Below are 21369 nucleotides of genomic sequence, written 5' to 3'. Positions count from 1 at the left end.
ATGAAAAACATAACTTGTTACACACGTGATCTCAAACGTGTATTTTGAGCAAGAATCAACGTTATTCCTCTGTAATGCACATCTCCTATTGAGTGTTTTGCATGTAAATTAAGACTGTCTAGCACTGCGTAGGCCTGAATACATATTTTCTCACCTTATCCCTGTATAATATGCATAGTATTATAGATTAATAGCTTAAACTCACAATACATATAAATACATATACAAGAATCGTTTACCCCAAGTATAATACCAATGGTGGGGTGTGGTGGCGTAGTGGTTAGCAGCGCACTGAGCCATAGCTAACACGAGTGACGAGCGAGATATGAACCTAACCCTGATCTTCCACTTAACCCACCCACACTGACCAGTGTGGTGGAGTACGGGGTCGACACGGTGTGGGGGAGGCCTTCATACAGATCGACAAATGGTTGCAAATGTAGCCAACGTCTCTCGAGCTCCCCTAGGTGGAAGCTCTTCAACCAGCAGTGGTGTGAGAAGGTAATTGCAGGGCTGCACCTTTACCACCACATTTGTGTGTCAACATTGGGCTATGAAAACACACAAAGAGCCACCACGCATAGTGGCTCAGAGTGACTCACAATCGTCTTAAAGAACAAACACAGAGGCCCGCAACATTACTGCTAACCGAGGGCCAAATGTAAATCAGTGCCAATTAAAACTCATTAGCCTGCAAACCAATTACCAAACATGTTCTGTTCATGCCACGGTCATTATGGCTTTCACCCGCTCACTGGAGCATTGGTGAAAGTGAGAATTAACATACACATCGTCGAGCCTTGGAGAATAGGGGGGGGAAGAGGGTTCGTGTGTGCGGCGCGAGCCTCCGGAGCAAACCGACTGGCACCAGCTCTGCCATGTCAAGTCAGTTCGTTGGGTGTTCATTAACCTGGGAGCATTTGCGTGTATAAATACAGCTGGCCGTTCTGTTGACAAACAAGTCAGGTTCAGCAAAGGACATTCTCTCGTACCCCTGCTGCTGTGACTATGAAAGCAACAATTTCAGAATGTTTTAAGAGAGAAAAATGCTTAAATGTTTTATTTGTACCGTGAATTATTAACACTTTACACTGTGGGTGTGGAACACTGAGAAGTGGTACCCCTTTCACATAAACAGTCGACCCCTTTTAAAAGGTTCTGAGGCAAAAGCCATTGTATAGTTTGTAAGTTGGGTCTGTGTATATACACAGACATCCAAACCAGCACACAATAGCAAATTGTAGTTAGGATAAATGGGGCCGACATGAACTTCAATGGTAGACTCCCACTCCCATTCACTATTGCCGCGTTCACACAGCCAATGAAAGCGAGCTGGGTCCAGTTCATGTGCCTGGCCTGAATTCCCAAGGCAGCCTTACCAGACCAAGAGAACACTAACTAGGCCAAGTGGCTTAATTTGGGGTCACATGAAAGAAAGACTTCAAGTCAATGGTGTCTTCACTTAGGTCATCTTAAAGGCAGTCTCAAAATGAAAAATGTATTTGAACTTAAATCTTGTTAACAATAAAGTTGCTAACTTTAATACAATTTGAATAATTTCACTCGACTGTGAAGGTAAGGGAGATGTATGTTGAACTTCTTTCACACAACGTAGCCAACCATACCAATCAGAGTTGCAGTGAAAGAACAAACTAAACACAAAAAGCAGTTCTAAAGAAATTAGTTTTCAATCTAGATGTAAAAGTGCATAGCCCCAGTGGAAAAAACAGCATTCCAGACGGCCGCAGAAGCGCATCTGAAAGTGCGCGATGCAGTGACCATCTTTGTTCGATGGCGAGCCAAAAGCCGCTGCTGCGAGGATGACCGGAGTTTGCGTGATGGTTTATGTTCCTTGACAAAAGATAGAGGGGGCAGGGGGAATGGAGCAGGAGGGGCTGATTCCATAGAGTCCCCACATGGTTCTGGAAATGTTGCTGGGACCGTTCTGGGAACAGCTCAGCATGGCTGGGTCTGAATCCAAATGGTGGTGGAAAAACAGTGTGAGCGATGCACAAGCAGACCATGGGTGCTCAGCAATGACATGGGCACTGCCATGGCAGCTCTTGCTCCGATAGTACCGCCCTCCCTCAATGGCACTGCCTACACTAGCGAGTGCTTCGGGTGAAGTAATTGACCGGGTGGTGATTAAAAAATAGATTTATAAAACTCCCACGACGTAAATTTTTATCTAAACGAAACGTTATGGGTGTCCAAGCCTCTGTAGAGTTAAAACCTTAGAGAAAAGCAAAAGTGCGTTACCTCTGGCTAACCTTGCTATAAACACCGAGCAATTAGCCCAAGACTTTATGGCAGTGCCAAAAACTATAAAACTAAACAATATTTATTTTACCAGGTAAGGCCCACTGAGCTATATAGATATTTTTCCGAAGCGACCTGGCCACAGATGATAGCTTAACGAAGTGGGTTATCGTGTAGAAAGTAAAAGCAGCCAAAAACTCTAAAAGCATGTTTCTAAACGTGGAGGGAAAAACCGGCGGACCCGAAGAAAAATCTACATGACCACAGGGAGAATATGCAAACTCCAAATGTACAGGCATCAGGGTCAGAATCGAACCACTACCTCTCCTGTATACCAGGCGAGGAAGTTAACATTTCGCCACCGAAGAAAGATATTAACTGCACTGGTGCACCACAGCATACACCAGCTGCATCACGACAAGCACATAGATGGAGAATGATTTTAAAAAGTTGTTTTAGGACCACTGCTAATGTTAGAATTTTTAAGTTGAAATTTATTTTAACCAGGTGAGAACTGCAAGAGACCAGGATAAGTCTCATTTACAAGTGATCTGGGTCACCAAAATGTTCAACAACAACAAAGAGTTTAAAAAGCCACCGAGTGCCAGCATAAACAGTCAAAATGGATACTACCCTTTTTTAAACGACCTACAAAACTGCAATAATTAAGCAGGCACTTGTTAAGAGTGCTGTCGGGTTTTTTTATTAGACGAATAAATATGAAGGGTAAAAATATGTAATCTACAAAATAGAACCTGACAGGAACACTGCCTCATCACTTTAGCTTATTACACGGCGGCACGAGAGCCAAGTGTTGTTCTGCAACGAGCCACTCCAGGGCGGCTAATGAGCCTGCTGTGACTTTAGTTCGCACATTCAACCACGGCGGCTCCATCCATCTGCTTGTAGACTTGGAGGAAAGAAAATGCATTAGCGGCGAAGCTTCTTGGGCGATTAGTTTTTTTTTTCCTTCCCAGACTGGGTTACTCTATATCTCGGACAGGTCGTCAGTCTTGCACATGGCATTTGACAACCCTGATGCATGGAATTTCCAACGGAGTGGTATGCTCGCAGAGTCAGGGCGGCGCAGGCTGGGCAAATCCTTGTAAGGAAAGGATGCTTATGTTTTGTCCCATTCAGCTCCTTGTGTCTAAACTTAATGACTTTAATTGGCTTCTCTACAGCAATGCATTTTTAATTAAAACAAGATTGTGTGATGCATTAATCGGTTAAATGAGCCTCGCATTGGATCACGAGCTGTGATTTTTACACCGTTAATGAGCACACGGGGGTATTGGTGGTGCAATGGTTAGCGCGATGCGCTTTTGTGAACCTGGTGATTTTAGTTCCATTCCCGACCACGGCTAACATCAGTGGCGACTAATATCTGAACTGATCCTTGGCAAGACCTTTCACCAACCAGCACTGACTGGGGTGAAGTATAGTCACACAAGCTGCATGACAGATACGGCATGGGGAGAACTTCATTCAGCAGTGGACTGAAAAAGGGATGCAAATTACATTGCAACACAGTTTGCTTTTCTAAAGTGCTCTTCATGTGGAGCATCTCGGTGCGTTCATCAACAGTAATACAAATTCAAAAAGCTATTGACGAATGAATCCAGCTGAAAATCAAGTCAACTCAAATACGTAAAAAATAATTGGCTGAAAGGATTTGATTATGCCACTGATATGACTTGGAGTAGAGATGCAGAGGCAGTGAGCATCGCAACTAAAGGGCCTTGGTTTGGTGGTCATTCTTTCGTTGATAAATCCCTTTACCACTCATGATTTTACACTACTGGCTACGTGTTGGTGGTTGTGCTGTATATAGCTTCTCTGAAGTGTGTTTTCAGGTTTTCCACGTTGTTTGGCACGATGTCCGACGTTTCGGTTGGCATGCTGGGGAGCTTCTGTTCCCAAAGAGGCTCCCCCAGCGCGTGGAAGCAAAAGGCGAGACGTCCTCATGGCCAAACAAAGCGCGGTACAACCCGGATACACATCGGGGAAGACTACTACGCATTCTTAACCATCACCCACGCATGTGGACCCCGAAGCGGATCACCTAAAATACTGAACCGACATTGGCTATTTGCAACAGCTTTCGTAAGAAGGTTTGCATTATTTTAATTCAACTTACGGAGCAATTCTGCAGGTTAAGGGTGATGAGCCCAGGACTGTACTTGCCAACCTGCTTAAGAGCGCCATCATTCACCTTCACACAAACGGGGAACAGAAGGGTTTCATAGGAAACATTTACGGGTTACAACTAAACAAACAGCTCTACAAATATGCATGCTTTGCAGAGGAAATAATTAGTGATGTGGTCGCATTTTTTTATTCTGTTTATTCAGAAGAAGCCTGATTTTAAATATGTTCTGGATTTTATTAAAAAAAAAATCTTCATGGATCTGTATTTAGAGTGACATTCGAAGATGTTTTCCAAACATTGGATCGGAAAAACTAAGGCGTATACAACTCTAGAAATATTAACCATCTGATGATTGCCGATTGCAGTTGTGATGTTTAATGGGAATTACACTTCAGGAAATATTAGAAGAACGGAATAAAAATGGCTGCAAAGATGGGCTGAAGCTAAATACCGGCATTAACAAAAGTCATGTACGACAGGTTAACTCAACAATTGGTGAAATTTGTTTGAAGCAGACCAGAATAAAAATAATGAAAAAAATGTGGATGAGAGTAGGTTGTACTGCTTTTGGAGGACTGAACGTAATGATGAAGAGCAAATGTAAGTGCGCTTAAGGAATAATGTGTTTAGTCAGAGTAACCTACCCGCAATGACAACATAGATCGCATACATGGAGATTGGTGGAGAAAATGGAATAAATGCTGAAAGAAGAGAGGAGTTTAGCATGCTAGGAATACAGCGAGACAGGAAGAGGAACATGTGGACTTCATAAAATACGAATGTTAAAGACATCATATTGACTGTGAATAAGAACAAGTTGACTTGGGCAGAAATATGTCTAGAAGGGATGATGGCCGGTGGTAAAAATGAACAATGGAGTGGCAGCCAAACGAGAGAAAATGCCTGAGAGGACGTCAACTGCAGAGATGGAAAGTTAAAATCTGTTTGCGTACAGGTGCAAGAACGATTGTTATATCGCAAGACCATAAGAGATGGTGACAGCTTAGGGAGGCCTGCATCCAGCAGTGAATAATATATCATCGCAGATGTCCCTTATGAATAATCAGCCATAACACATCTCACAACTATTGCAAAAAGCAATCGGAAATAATAACAGCACACTGTGCTCATGGGAACAGAACAATGCCATGATCACTTTCCATATTACCACACCAGTTAGCGAGCGTGTACAAGTTTTCTGAATGAATGCGGTGCTTTTCTTCTCCCCTTGATCTCGCGCCGTTGTTTATTTTAGGTGATCAATTCCATCGTGCCACTCGCAATGCACCAAGTCATTTGTAATTATCGCCACTTACGCAAGAGGAGCACAAACCAACAAATACACTTGGGGCAAAGGCAACGGCATCGTGCCTACGGTTTAATTACAGTGCACAACACAATGGCAACGTGCTAACGTTTGTTCCAATTTTTTTTTTATGACAGTGTTAACTCGCTGATTTTTTTCTGCAGAAGGGGTTTATTTTATTAATTTGTTTTAAGATTTCACTGGGTGAATTTCACCCAATGCTGCATCTGATTTTAACATGGCAGTGTTGGAGCTGTGGCCGAGCGTATGCATGCTGGCACCCAATCGCAAGACAACCAACAGAAATAAAAACAAACACATGCGCACACCACGCACATGTAGTTTCACATTATTCAATCATACTAACATTACTATAGTGAGCCTGTCAGAACTTAGCCTGATTTACCTCAAAATAAAAAAATGGAGCTACTGTGATGGAAAGAGGAAGACAAACACAATAAACAAAAAACGTAATGCATTCGTCAATAGCACTGCCTTATACGGAAAAAATACATATCATAGGTAGTGACATTTAGGGCAATGACCCTTCTTCATAGCAGACATTACGGGTGATTGTTTGCAATCTAACCATATATATTTAACATTTTATGGCAGTATGATCGAATGTGTTGAGGCTTTGATCGTCCTCAAATAATGTCATCATCCAATGAAATGCAGTATTTTTGGTGAAATCGCCATGAAGATATCCAGAACGTTAATAACAAAATTGCAAAATTAAAAAAATCCTTCAATTCCAATTACATCCAAATGGGTTTCTTTCTGCTTGTATAGATTTTTTTTTCAGATGCTAAAAAACCATCCGAATTAACAAAAACATAAACATTGGTTAAAAACTGAATGACCTAACGAAGGGCAGGAAAATCCTCGGTGGGCCTCACCATGTGGCAGCCCTTGAGTAGCAGGACCTTCATGCCGGGGCACTCCCTCACAAGCGCCGTGATACCATCCTCCGACACGTTGTCGCACCACGACACGTTGAGATGCTCTAGTCCTTTGCAGCCATCGCTACACCAGGAGGGATAAAAAGAAAAAGAAAACAAAATCAGTCAGCAGGCGTGGTCGGGGAGAAATAAAAAAAAAAGATCAGCACAAGCAGCACTGGCATAAAAAAAAGCTCTCCTGATGGGGCACACGTTGTTTGTGCACATCTTTTCTGCTTACATTTTATTTTTCGAACGAAATATTCCGAGAACTATCAGCTCTATTGTACAAAATATTCCTCCTGGTAGCTTATTTGCAATTAACCTTTTGTGCGGACACGTAGATGCGGCTATAATCTTCATACAATGCCCCTCCAAGCACAGCCACGTCTGCCACCATATCCCTCCAGTCTTATTCGTTCCCTCCTTGCCTTGCGACAAGTAGCACTTTTGGAGAGCTCAGACTTTAATTGGCTTCATCCCTTGAGCGCTCCGCACCATCACCACCCCCAGCAGCCCATCTCGTATGGCCACAAGCCAGTTATTTTGTCACTGCCAATGCCAATGCCTATGCAGGCAAAACGGCACGGACATGAAGCCAGACATAATTTAATATAATCTTGTTAGGGAGAAGTATCTGCAAATTTAGTTAATTTGCTCTAAATGTCTTTTCCAATTAATTATTGCAAGCAATTTTCAAAGTTAGAGTTTAGCCTATGACACTTGGACACAAGGAGCTTTGCTCTTTTTTTGTCGATTACCATAAGAGCTGTGACAGGCATCGTGACTTGCCTGAGCGCTTTGAGCGAGTGGTTGGTGATGGAGGTGCAGGACGTGAGGTCAAGCTGCTTCAGTTTGGAGCAGAACTTGCCCAGGCTGGAGCACGTGCTGTTAGTGTCCGACACATGGCACCATCGCGGACAGGCACAACAGGGAAGAGCGGTCAGAGCTGGGGTTACGCGTCCTGGCACCAGACCAGGAATCCTGAAATTGCCCTGAATCTTTATACGTGTGCCGAGCCTGAACCCACTTTGAAAACGTTCCCCCGCCATCACCAACCCACACTGACCAGCGTGGTGAAGTATGGAAAAATAACCCCCACCCCACGAACCGCAATGTGTTGGGAGATCCTCATGCAGCAGTTGATTGACAAAAGGACTACACATGTACACAAATAAAATGTATTTACGTGAATTTGTGGACTTTTAATTAAGAAAAAAGACAATTGATTAGAAGAGTTCAAATTGAGATACTACAGAGAAACGATTAAGAAATGCCGAAACATAAGATGAACATATATTGAGGTGGTAAAATTACAAATGAAGAAAAGTTGTTAAACATTACCACTGAAAGGAAATTAACAAAATGACAAACTGTTGGCACACCGTATAAAAATAGAAAGGTCAACTTAAAAAAATTATGCTGGAGTGGGGGGGGGGAAGCAGAATAAAAATGAGTGGGAAGCAGCATCAAGCTTGGCTGGATGACATTGAGGATTAGTCAAAAAGGTAGCGACCAGAATTTATTGAGAAATGTAGGAATAGAAATGACTGAGCTCATAATGTTATCACCCTTAAAAGCGGCGATGGCACCATAATTTGATCAACTTCCAAAATGGAGATGGGCTCATAAAAAGTCAGATGATGAAAGCTATATTATTATCAAAATAGGTATTTTGCATCTGTGAGGAAACCAGAGTACACAGAGAATACTCCCTCGCACAAGGGTTTAAACACTCGAAGATCTGCACTGATGGGTTCACAACCAACTGAACTGCCATCTCCTGGACAACTTGCAGCCCAGTGGCTTTGAGAGTTTCACAAACCTACGTGATCCACCAGCGCCCCTTGCTTCGCCACCACGCCAAACTGAGGATAAAGGCAGCCGTCATACTGTGTTGTCGAAGGCCATTTAAAAGCAGCGAAACTCTTGTTGCTTTGGGACTTGCAGGACAAAACCCAGGCAGGCGCAGAGAGGGTGGAGGGACGACGCAATGTTACCCGCTGCATCTTGAGCCCATTGCATTTGTAATTACTCAAAGGATTATTTTTACAATTCATCGAATCGGTTTGCGGGGACGCGGAACTGTGAGTGCAGTATTTCCACAGCGTGGAAAATTACACAATAGGGTTGCATTGTATTTGACATCAGCATTAACCATGATCAATCAGCTGCTGGATGAAGGCTGTCCCGAATTCTCATGGTCTAGCGATGCGACAGTCCAACCCGTGCTCGCATACTCTGGGTCACCCGAATGCGAGTGGTGCGCTCCCCATGTCAGCGAAGTACATTAGAAAGATCCCTGTATAGCTTTAACAGACTGTTGGAGCAAGTACTGTTAGCGAGCACTTACGGAGGCCGGCACGGCACACGAGGGGGTGGGTGGCCAGCACCACACCCGGCCGCCTTTGTCTCCCCAGTGGCAATATTTAAACATCGCTCCATGTACACATTTGAGACCAAGTCGAACAAGGGGAAATCCAGGACCGGTTCAGATAATCGTCACCGGTGTAAATCATGAGAGCGGGAATCGAACTCGGGCCGCCAGGTTCGTAGCGCAGCGCGCTAACCGCTACATCTAGCATGGACTGAGCAGTGTGGCGAAGCACGGCCACGTATCCTCCGCCAATGGTAATGGGGGTCACGCAGGTCATTTAAAAAAATTATTATTCTTTTGGATGTAGGTATTGTTGCTAATCCATCATTTATTGCCCATCCCGAGTTGCGCCGAGAAGTCGGTGGGGCTGGGCCTTCTCCTTGAACCGCTGCAAGCCCCTGCAGCGAGGGTGGGGCCCACAATGCCGTTTGCCAGGGAGTTCCAAGGATTCTGACCCGGCAGCGACGACGACGAGCGTTTAGAAGCCCTCGAATTTACAGGTGGAACGAAATATTAGTGAGCAGAAAATAAGAGAGGTAAGACAACTCTGCTTGCATTACTTTGTCGTCAATCTGTACCGTGCCCCAACTTTGCATGTGAGCATTTGGCGTGCGCGCGTACTTGTCTGTGATTTTGGTGCAGCCGTTGAGATTCAGAATTTCAATGTTTCTGCAGTTCTGGGCAAAAGTCCTGCAAAAGAAGAAAAAGCAGAATGTGTTGGGGGGAGGGGGATGACTGATTATAAAAGAGATCAGCCCAGCAAATGCGCGATATATCAGCAATGCGGAGTGATCGGGCCCCGCTGCAGTTTAACTGCAACGCGCAATCCATCGAGGATTATGCAAAATCTAACAAATTCCAAACACTTCAACATTATTTAAGTTCATGTATTAAAGAACCACAGTAAATATTCAACGACATTTTTTAAAACGCTAAATTATTTTCCGATTTTTTTTTTATTAACAAGTTAAACTTTTGTTTGTTGTAAATTATGTTTAAAAAAACACACAAAAGTGCAACTGCTGGTAAAGTCAGCAAATTATGTGACAAGTATTACACAGATTTTTAAAATTATTTTGAACATAACCAAAGAATGTTTTACGTGCACGACATAAGTGGGCAAAAATATTAACTAATATGTAGTGGTTATGGAACTCTTTATGAACTAGAACATATTTATATGAAACCAAAACATAAACAACATCCTCCTTAAATCGGGGCCTCTATTGTCAGGCTTAGCCAAGTTCAAGCATAGTTTGTGATGAATTCTAGTTCAGAAATATGTAGCTACAACACTATTAATGGCCGCATGCAAATAATTCTTCAACACACCAACAAAAACATAATATTTCATTTACGGAGCTCGGAAGACATATTTTATAGCCGTCATCAGCAATCTCAACTTGACAGCCGCCTTTGACGCAGGTGACAATTTTTCTATATTGAAATTTGAAAGAATCAACCGGCAATTCAACAGCCGTCTATACTTCCGTAATGTAAATACAAAATAATGAAAAATGTTCAACCTTGAGTCCTGTTTAAAATTCAAGTGCAAACAAATAAAAAATAACCCCCCCAAAAAAAACCATAACCAGTGGTGTGCAGCGAAAGCTGGCTGCTCCCCCAAGAAGCGTGAATGAGCAGGCTGCATTGTGAATGCCAATATACTATTAGCAGGATTATAATAAAACTTTATATGGTCCAAATCTGTGTCAATGCTTCACATAATTACAGAGCACTGGAACACAAAATAGCACAGGACAAGTCCAATCAGCTAAGCCCACCATACATTTTGGAGAAGAGAAAAAAATTGCCAGAGATGCAAAACATCCCACTTCTGTAAGCAATTCAAATACGGATTAAGAGATGGGCAGTTTCTTACATTCGTAGTGTTGAATAACAAGGGTCATGTATTCCACTTACAAAGCCGAATGTAAGTAAACATGCTTTCGGATAAAACATTTAACCACGAGAGAATCCCTGTGTCTCAGGACTCCTCATCAGGAGGGTCCTGCATTGATTGGTATGATTAGTCATTAACGTGTGTTTTGAGTGATGCAGACAATTTAGAGCACCTCGATAAAAACCCAAGGTTGTAAAAAAGAAGTCACATTCAAAGCTCTACACAGATAGGCTCAAGAATCTATTGCATGTTTCCTGGCCACCTTGCAGCCCAAGCCTAAAACGGCTGGGATTCGCAGGCCATCTCCCATCCAAGACCTAAAGATCTATTGAAATTCGGTAAATTCGGTACATTCGGGGTGATCTAACCACAGGCAAAACAGCATAAACCTAGCCCGTCTTTAACAATTCAACCTTTATTAGGCAAGATACGACCCCCTTGTGCATGTCAAACAACGGATTAATTTGTAACCGCTCATTGAGTTTGGAAGCCAATGGATGGCGTTCCGGGGTCGCCAGATGGATTCAATTTGTACCTCCTGCAAAAGCGCATGTGGGACAATGATTGGTGATGCGAGTGATGGATTGCACTCCGCCGCAGTCACAATAAGGCGATTTTTTAGTTCGCCACTTTTGGAGGACGTAGCCTCACCTGCATGCATAATTTTAACATGGTTAAGTGCCATCCAGTGTCTTCGAGACAAGCAGGCAGGTAGTTCTTGTGTTAGGGCTTTGTTTGGGACATTACGGGCTGGCCACAACGTATCTCACCACTGGTTATGGATGTTCACACTGCTGTGGGTAAGCACTGCTAAAGACCATCAGCTTGACTGGCAATGTTCTGTGTGGCGAACGCACGCGAATCACCTGCCTGACATGATCACTCTGCACTCAGTCACGTGTAAAGCCCCAGATTAAAACGCGACATTTACAAGTCGATCATCCACAAGTGCACCATTGTGTTGCTTGCAAGAGCCTTTGTTAACGCCTTCCTATCCGGAGTCTACGGTGCAGTCTGCACTGTGGTGTAGAGCCAATGGTGTTCTTATTGTAGTTATTGCTGTTGTTTTTCCAGCAGAGCCAAAATGTTTAAGTTCTCACTTGTCTGAGCACCTGCAACCACATCTAAACACATTCTTCAATAGCAACGCACTAAAAAGAAAAAAATAGATATATGCACGCGGTGACATTTCAGGCAATGGTTCTGATCAAGTGTTTGTTATTTGTACTGTGCACAACTGCCAAAGTAGTATAACAGGAAATTGTTACATTGTGAGCTCTTAGAAGATTGGTCGATCTTCACAGCAGCCTTGATTTATTTTAGGAAAAATGTGGCGCAGGCACAATTAAATTAATGTTTCTGAAGAAATTATTAATTGCTAAATACGGCAATGACATAATATAGTTTTTATTAGTTAAATCGCGTAAATATAAATGTGTCGTTAAACCCGCCACCACCGGACACAGCCAATTAGTAAGGTTTGTACGTAAACAGAACATGCAAATTACATGTAACGAAACAGGCGGATTTCTCCACAAATGTGGCTGTCGCCTGATGATGCTAGTTGTAATTGTTGGCGAAACGTCGTACTCAGATTGTAAATGTTATGAATTTGCTCTCCAACACACCGGTGCTGTACTAGTGATGAATTGGCCACGTTGTGTTTACGTGACAACCCTTACTAGTTGGCTGTGTCGGGTGGTGGCGGGTTTAACGACACATTTATATTTACGCGATCTAATCCAAAAAAATAAATTATGGATGATATTGGTCGCGAAAGCCTACGCGTGTTAAACTGACGGCAATGACAGGCAATAACACAATTTAAATCCCAAAAGTTCCATCCAATTATATGTACATATGCTGACATTAAATTAATTATAATGAAATCCAAACCAAAGTACACATTTGAACAAAACAGCCAGTGATAATTACTGGAACATTGTGAATGTTCTATTTGTTAATTTATTATTATTTTTGGTTATTTCTGCAGCTTGCTCATAATGATAATACATTATTCCGGTGATCACAATTCAAGGCCCTATAGGTTAACATCAAATATAAACATCATCCTCGACTTACGAACACTGACTTAGTGAATGTGGCTCCGCAACAAGACACGTTCGCAAGTCGAGGAATATATGTAAATTAACTCATCCACATTGTTGTTCACCACTCATCAACACGACACTCACCGCCCCCGCTGCACATAAACACTACTGATGCTACACTCCCACGCTTACCCATATAGACAGAGCACTCCCACCAGCCAATTCGAAATGTCACACACACACATGCGCTCCCTCTCCCCTCAGAGATGCCTTCTCATCATGCTTCCTCCTCCTCGGGCCCACGGCCAATTGAAAATGACCCACAGATTGCGTTAATTTTTTCCAGTTATCCATCAAAAAGTTTATTTTCGACGCTTCCAACGAAAACAATAATAGATTAATCGCCCTGCTCCGCTCTGTTCCCCACTGTCATTTCATGGTCATGGTGACCACAAGATACCGGGGCCTTCCTCGAGTGAACTTTGACCATTCTGCTCGGGACGTGCGTTGGCAAGATTCCATAGCGAGCAGTCCTTGTTACCGCAGTGCGCTGTCGCCCACTCCCTGGCAGCCACGCAGGCCCAGCTGCCGGAGGAACCCGCCGCAGCGTTTGGAGATGTTCTCCACCACACGCCCCTGTGGGGGAAGGCACACACACACACACGTTGAAAGTCAAGCATGAGATGTTGGGACATCATAACACTCCAGCCTTAAATTGTGAGACCTTAACAGCTAGGGGTGGGGTGATACATCAATTAGTTGGTTAACATGAATTATAAAGCTCATGATTCCTGCACCGAATCAAGTACATTACGTAAAAATGTAATTCTTATCGAAGAAGTACAATAATGGTGATGTCTTTGACATGAAAATCACTCTGGAATATCTGTAATATATTTGCTGCTAAAGACACCTATTTGCATTGATATATATTATCATTGTAGATGTTGCATGTAATGGGTACATGCCACTCCTACAGCCACTAGAGGTGTTAACTTTCACTGCAATGTAAACAATAATAATTATAACAGAAGCACAACCAGACATGTGGTCAATTTCAATTGTAATTGTCATTAATAATGGATGGCAATCACAATTCGGGTGTAATTGTAACTTGAGCTTACAATGCTGAGCTGTAATTGTAATTATTATTGAACCCAGGTTTGACCACAACCCCGAATTACAAATCATGTCATTGCCAAAGGGGAAGGAAGGGGGGGTAAATTGTTCCACCAAATTGTTTCACCAAATTGTTTCACAAAATTGTTTCCGGGTTCCTGGTAGACTGGCCCGTGACTGGTAGCCACACACACGCATTGTGATGTCGTTATACTCCGTGCATAAATACATTCCAGGTCACCAATCGAACCAGACCTGGCAAAAATTTTGAATTTGTAACGCGTAGAGTTTTCGTTCACGCCGAGGAGGGAGATACTTATTTAGACACACGGGAAACCACAGACATGTAGGAAGGCAGCCAGAATTGGCAGCAACAATTGTCCAAGCATTTTGGTCCTTTATTGGGCTGTTTGGCCAACTCCATTGGTGGTCAAACTACTCAGACATAGCCCACAATGCCCTGGTGAGGCGGTGAAGGCGTACACGCTCCTGTCAGATACGTTGTGCCATACTCTGTGGTTCAGTCTGTAGTCAGCGTGGGGGGTAGGGGGCCCTCCTGAGGTCTCAGCAGGAACACAATGACACCAAGTGATGAATGATTCCCACCTTTGCACAGCAAGTGCTTAATGTGGCCATTCGAAGAGGACGAGATACTTTGTGGGAGAAAAAACCCAACATAATGAGAAATAATAAACTTGTGAAAAAGCCTCCTCAATATAATCCTGGTAAGTTGAAGCCCCAAATGTATGGACTTATCATAAAGAATAATCGGCACGTTCACATTTTGAATTTGCCACTTTGAAAAATAATGAAAATGATTTGTATTTGTGCCATATTCCGACTGGTACCTATAAAATCCCATTGTGCATGCAGATGGACGACGCCTTTGTTGAGACACATTAGGGGTGTAATGATCCGTCCCCTTGTCCCTGCGATCCAATGAATTGTGAAGAGAATGTGTAGAGATTTGCTTCCAAAATTGATTATTTGAATGTTGTGGTGAGTGCTGTGGCTGGAGGGGTCATATGAAACCACTACCGTACAAAATACATACCAATCACAGACAAGTTTAAGCTTACACACACGATTCAATGGAGTTAGCTGGGGCGTAACGGTCGATTTGAATCAATGCATCATTTACACAACTAATAGACACAGTGAAGATCTATAAATGTTATCTAAATATTAGACAAACATTGTTTATGAAATAACAGTGTAATGTGCCCGTATACGAGATGGTGGGTGTTGTAACAGTGATAGCGATATGTTGCCAATAAACCCGTGTACATTCAGTTCCCTGAACCCACTGCCACCGTTGTGCAAATGTAAAATCGACAATTACCACGAATGTAGTACAAAAACATTTGTATATTTTTGTCATCATCTGCCCAACCTAGCAGTGGATGCGGCTAAGTTGGTCGGCGAAGTGCCAATGGCATCGATGGTACCGGCGGATTACAACAGCCGGCGCGGCAACGCACGCACGTAATCCCATCACTGTCGCCCTCGATTTTATCGCCGAGCAGCAACGCATAATCTGCGGCGGCAACCTCAGCTCGATTCGTGGGAACACGGCATGGCCATTGAGCAAGGGACCAAAACATCCCGGGCAGATTTGCCGGTCAGTTAATAATAAGTAATATTTAAAAATGCTTTTTTTAAAACACGCTTTAATGAAATGTACCGTACTCGTAATGGCAGAACTCCACGATTCCAGGAAGTGGCCGCAAAGTTTGCCATAACGTAAGGGGCCCGTGGTGATTTACAACCAACGTCAGTTGAGCGTGGGCAATTAGACCCAAGCCGAAACATAACATATTAAAAAGAATGTTCAAAAATATTCTTTGTATTTTTTTTTATAGAATATAGTATTGTCATCAGTACGACATAAGTATACAAAGTTTGCAGTCGATACCACATTGGGAAGTGGGTTAAAATTGAGTTACAAAATTTGAGGAGATGCCAACAACAACAGAGTGAGTTAAATAAAAGTGTGTAAAAAGGAATGTGATGAAACACGAGTACAGAGTTGTTTTTACGATGTTTAAATTCGTTTTTGCTTACCCAACAAGAACGTTGAGACAGATTCGAGAAAATCTGTTGGGAGTATTGCTGCTGTGTGGCTCGCGATAATGGACGCTTTAGTTTTTGTCGCGTTATCAATAACTGTTGCAAAAAGGGAAACAACTATTTTACCATACAAAACTAAATATCTAACACATACCAAACACCCCGGTGACTGATGAGCCTTCCATACAGTTGCTGCAACTGACCAATCACATTGGAACGAGCCGTACGGTTTATATGTCCGCTGTGCCAATTACTTTCTTGCTAACACTAAACTGGATTCAATCATCAATTCCAACACTTCTTCAACGTTCAGGATTGTGAAAACGATTATCAGAAATCTATGATCTATCGAAAATGGATAATCTATTCACGACATCTCACAATCACCATCATACCCAATAAACTATGGATGCATTGAAACCACACACACATACAGGCTCTTCAGCCACCATCGAATTATTTCCACATATTGATAAAGATGCTTTGCTCTGAAAAAATCAAAGCTTAATGCAAATGTCCCTTGCTCTACACGGCTGTTATTCTTTAATGACATTGTGGTACTTCACATGTTTTCTTTTGCCGGTTAAAGAATTACAAATTTCAACCTTTAAATTGCCACTGGGCCACCAGCTGTTTAATGCATGGAGTGTCCCCTTTTATGTACCAATAGCTATTAAAATTCTGCCCCAGTGGGTGCTTAATGTGCTGGCTTGCTGCCAGGAATAAACATTTACCACTGCCACGGGTGTGCACACGTTTGGTGCAGGTGTCTCCGCATCAACACATACCATCCCATCGCACTCAACAGGAGTATTATCATCATCATCGTCTTCGGTCATTCTTACGCTTGCTCCTCCGTTTAATGCAAATACAGTAAATAACAAAACGTATCAAGAGGAAAGCAATAACCTCGGTTTTCGGTGGATGTACAGCCACTTTTAATGAATGTGTGCGGCCCATGGGGGTTATTTCCCCCCCCCCCCCGCTTCACCACACTGGTCAGTGCGGACGCGTGAAGGTGGAGTGCACAGACCGTGGGAGCATAGAAGAACAGCTTAACAATGAATATTTCTACACTGCCTCCTGTTTCTCACACAACCATCCAGCACAATATCCAGGCTTCAGGCCTGCTTAGGTTCCGAGATCTGACAACACTGGGCAGGTGATTTGGTCACAGCCAGGCCCTAAGTTCCTGGCTCAAACTCTGCGCAGTCTAATCCCAATATGGTTACAGCGATGTCGGCGGTACACTTTAGCAGGCTATGAAATGAGAGTGGGTACAATGAAAGACACTGCAATGCCCAAGCCTCGTATTGCGAGCACTCAAAACTATGTGGGCAATGTGCGCACTGCTATTATGTAAAAGACACCCACAACGTGGATATATAATAATAATGGCGAGAAACTACACCCAGGTGTTCATCATCACCAGGTGGCATTACGACACGTGTTCATTCCACCCCTTCCTGTTATTGTTAGATCTCACTGTGCCAAGTCGCTGTTTACTGTGTCTCACCATGTGCTCCTAGGTATTCCCCTTTTCCGTCTTCCCTGTGTCGGGGTTTCCATTCTTTCCGTTTTTGTGGTAACCGCCACTGCGGTATTCATGGCGAGTAGATGTTCGAGCCATAGGAGCCTCATCTTCTTGCCAATGAGACTTCCACTCGTCTCATCCTCTTTCCGACGTCTTCCGTTTTCTTCATTCACTTGTGTTTGCAGTGTCTAATGTGTTAGAGTGTTGCCCATTGTTCAATTGAATTAGTCAGCCTCCAGACACTGGTGAATGGTTAACCTAAACATCCAGTTTCACCCTGCACCGACCAGCTCAGCACTCGGCTATGTATAAAACAAAGTCAAATAGTTTGGCGTTTTTATACTGTTATGAACAATTCTGTATATTGTTGGTTAAAAGCATATGTACACAACAACGCAATTCACAGCCATGTTACGTGAAAGACCATGGAAATTAGGAGGGAAAGGCCTCAATATTTATTTATATAGTAATTGGACCCAGGAATGCACTGCCAAGGAGGGGGGTGGTGGGGTAGCTCCTCACAAAAAACAAACCTTCCCACATTGCATTGTGCCAGCAACATTTTATAAGTTTAAATGAGTTAATTTCGTAATATGTTTGCTCATTGAAGGATTTGTCTGGTACTCGATAGCTGCACTTAGGTAACCATTCATATGCCCATTTATGAACTGGTTCTTGGGAAAACATTTTTTAAATGTAATTCTCATCAGGCCCCATTGTGAGTGCAGTCACCCTCTCTGGTCTCTCTACATTTGTGCTATGAAGAAGGGCCATTGCTCGAAACGTCACAGATTTTAAAAATATTATTTTAAGGCAGTGTTGTACACCAATGTGTTTTTGATCCTTATATATCTATTTCTAACAATGAGCAGGGTGGGCAGAGACGCAATGGTTTGTACACTGTGCTACAAATCTGGAAATGTGAGTTTAATTCGTGGCCACGACTAACATCAGTGGCGTGCGATATCCGATCTTGACGTGGGCCTACCATGCTCATCACCAACCCACACTGAACAGCGTTGTGAAGTATGCTCAAATGATCACAAAGGTGTGGAGGGAGGCCCTCATCCAGCAGCGGAGAGCTGTAAATCATTACCATATAACTATAAATCATTAAAAAAACACCCAACCCATTTGGATACATTTGCAAAGAAGACCATGGAGCACATATGTCCATTTTCTATCATTATTCACTTGCCCCTGGCTGCAGTTCAGCGACCCCACGAGACGCTGTCAGGAGACCTTTTCCTGAGACCGTGGTGTTTGATGTTAGCCTAGCCCCAGCCTTGACGTGCATCCACATCAACCATACTATGCCAAGGTCGTTTCCAGTTCCGAGGTAGGAACATTCTACGAGGTTTATGCAAACGCTAATACAGGAAGATGCAACCCACAAAACAGCTCTCATCTTGTAGATACACACTTAGGGTGTGTGGTCGCAGGCTACTAAACACAACTGTGAGGTTTTGTTAATGATTGAGAACGTTACTGTTACAGGCAGGTGCTCCATCACAACACGTTCATGTGACAGCACTACCACTGATAGTGGATATGAATGTACACATCATGGCGCCTCCTCTAGTTTATAAACCGACATGCTTACCCCAAACCACCAACGAAGCTTTACGCTGTTGTCAAGCCTGGGTATGTACAAACTAGGCAAGTAGTGATTCACCATCCAGCAATTAGATATCATCATTATCAGCTATGACCTATCCACTGATTGATGATGCGGCAATCCGCCCAGTACCGGCGCATCAGCAGATTTAGCCACCCTCACCACGGTGGACGTCCTCTCAAGGGTGTTGGCTCGTTTGTGATTCTAACCGTTTTTTTAGGTTGCAAAATCAGTTAACAAAAAGCCACCCGATTAGTTAGTCTTGTTATTGCATCTGGTTTATATAGTGTCTCATTATTATTCCACCTGTGTGCTGCTCCATTAGACACATTTAAAAATTGGCACGAGATCTGCACAAACCATAAATCGATTATCACACACAGTAATTAATGCAGGTGTAGAAATTAGTTTTTAATTGATGAACGGATGTTTCGTTACACGCCTGTTATCTGTAAGAGATATTCCTTTTGTTTTGCATTTTAAAGCGGACAGAAGGTTTCTCACCGGGGTTATAAGTTTCTTGTTTTTGCACTATGGATAATCACATGCAAATTAACAATAAATAAAAAGCCACTGATTAGCATAGTGAAGCATATCCAAACAACCCTATGACCTTTACGGCATGATGAGACCTTCATCTAGCAAATGGACTGAGAAAGGACTAAGTTTATTTATATATATTGTATGCAGTGGGTTGCCGCCCCGTGACCAAAGCTATTTGAATACATCGTGCAATTTGAACGTTGTCACGGTTGGTTTCGATTATTGCTTCCATGACCTTTTTGAATTGATAATCGATTCCATAAACAAGTATACCAAAAGATAAATCGATTATCAATTCACAACCCCTAGACTCTTGAGGTGCAAGGCCACCAACGCTCCCTGGCGATTGGCTCACGGTGGTGCATGGTGGCGGTCACACGGCCCAGAAGGACACTTACCTCTATGTCCCTCTGAAAGTTGAAGAGGTCGATCCTCTGCCAGTTGCTGCCATCCAGAGCGAGGACGTTCCATGACTGGAGATGGGAAAAAAATGGTGAGAACAGCGCCGTCGATAAACATTTTTGCACGGTCACAAATGACGAGGAGGCTCCCTGGTTTGCTACGTGTTTCACAATGAGCAGGATGTTATTGTTATTACTAAGGTACCACTCTCCCGTGCTCTTGTGAGAAAGCTACCTGACAACGGTCTTGGTACGTAAGGACACAAATACACGCTCGTGCACTCCTGAGAATATACAATGTTGAAACCGACGAGCCAGGTAATGCTGTGCTTCTATTTATAAAAAAGGTTGTGCTTGAGAGGTTCTTTTGAAGATTGTCATCGGTGTAGAATTGCTTATATCAGTTTGTATCAAACAGCAGTCCCTGTGACCACCCATAAAGGTCACCCATCCAAGCATTACTCAGACTCAAGTTTCAAGTTTATTTTGTTTAACCAGGTTAGAACTCAAGGGACCAGGATACAGTCTTATTTTCAAAAGTGGCATGGGTCGCTAAAATAACCAAAGCATGAACAAAAATAGGACACCAATGAAAGAAATAGCAAGGTATCTATATATTGTATAAAACTGGTCGTGATGCTCAATGTTAAATCAGTCAAGAGTGACAGGTTGAGAAGCAACTAATGAAACGGCTTTTCTTACCCTGGACACCTGGGCACAGCGACAGAGTGTGACCACATCCAGGCAGGAGAATATCCTACAGAGAGCACAATCAATAATCATGGCCAGCACTCCAGTGGTGTCACACGCTGCAGGGCGGGTGGTGTTGTGCTCGCCGTTAAATCCCGCCTCTGTTCCTGTTGATACACGAGATTAAAATCCCATTGAATCCCTACGGCGCTCCTAATAGTGACAGGAACTTGAGAATGTCAGGGATCAATCACGCTGCACTCGTCACAGATGTGCGGAAAGGGGTGGGGCTCCCCACTCTCTGCTGATGATCTCAGAAGTCGGTGGCTGCTGGAAAAAAAACACATTTCACATTTAACTAAAGAAGTCTGCCCAAAAAGGCCCCATGGAGCTGTGTGTCAATCA

At 43.1% G+C, this 21369-nt stretch overlaps 1 protein-coding gene across 1 annotated transcript in view; it reads right to left on the bottom strand.

The window, feature by feature from the left end:
• Window positions 1-21369, bottom strand: part of LOC144720922 (F-box/LRR-repeat protein 20-like) — a 39236-nt gene that overhangs the window by 8130 nt on the left and 9737 nt on the right. The window contains exons 3-9 of the mRNA XM_078598091.1: window positions 20977-21031; window positions 20272-20346; window positions 13531-13625; window positions 9657-9725; window positions 7451-7546; window positions 6617-6743; window positions 4400-4474 (exon numbers count right to left, since the gene is read on the bottom strand). Of these exons, the coding sequence (XP_078454217.1) occupies window positions 4400-4474; window positions 6617-6743; window positions 7451-7546; window positions 9657-9725; window positions 13531-13625; window positions 20272-20346; window positions 20977-21031 (592 nt within the window). The remainder of the gene's footprint in view (window positions 1-4399; window positions 4475-6616; window positions 6744-7450; window positions 7547-9656; window positions 9726-13530; window positions 13626-20271; window positions 20347-20976; window positions 21032-21369) is intronic.

Source organism: Lampetra planeri, chromosome 10, assembly GCF_965212315.1.
Source record: "Lampetra planeri chromosome 10, kcLamPlan1.2.h2, whole genome shotgun sequence".
Taxonomy (NCBI): Eukaryota; Metazoa; Chordata; class Hyperoartia; order Petromyzontiformes; family Petromyzontidae; genus Lampetra; species Lampetra planeri.
This window is presented reverse-complemented; position numbering and strand designations above follow the sequence as displayed.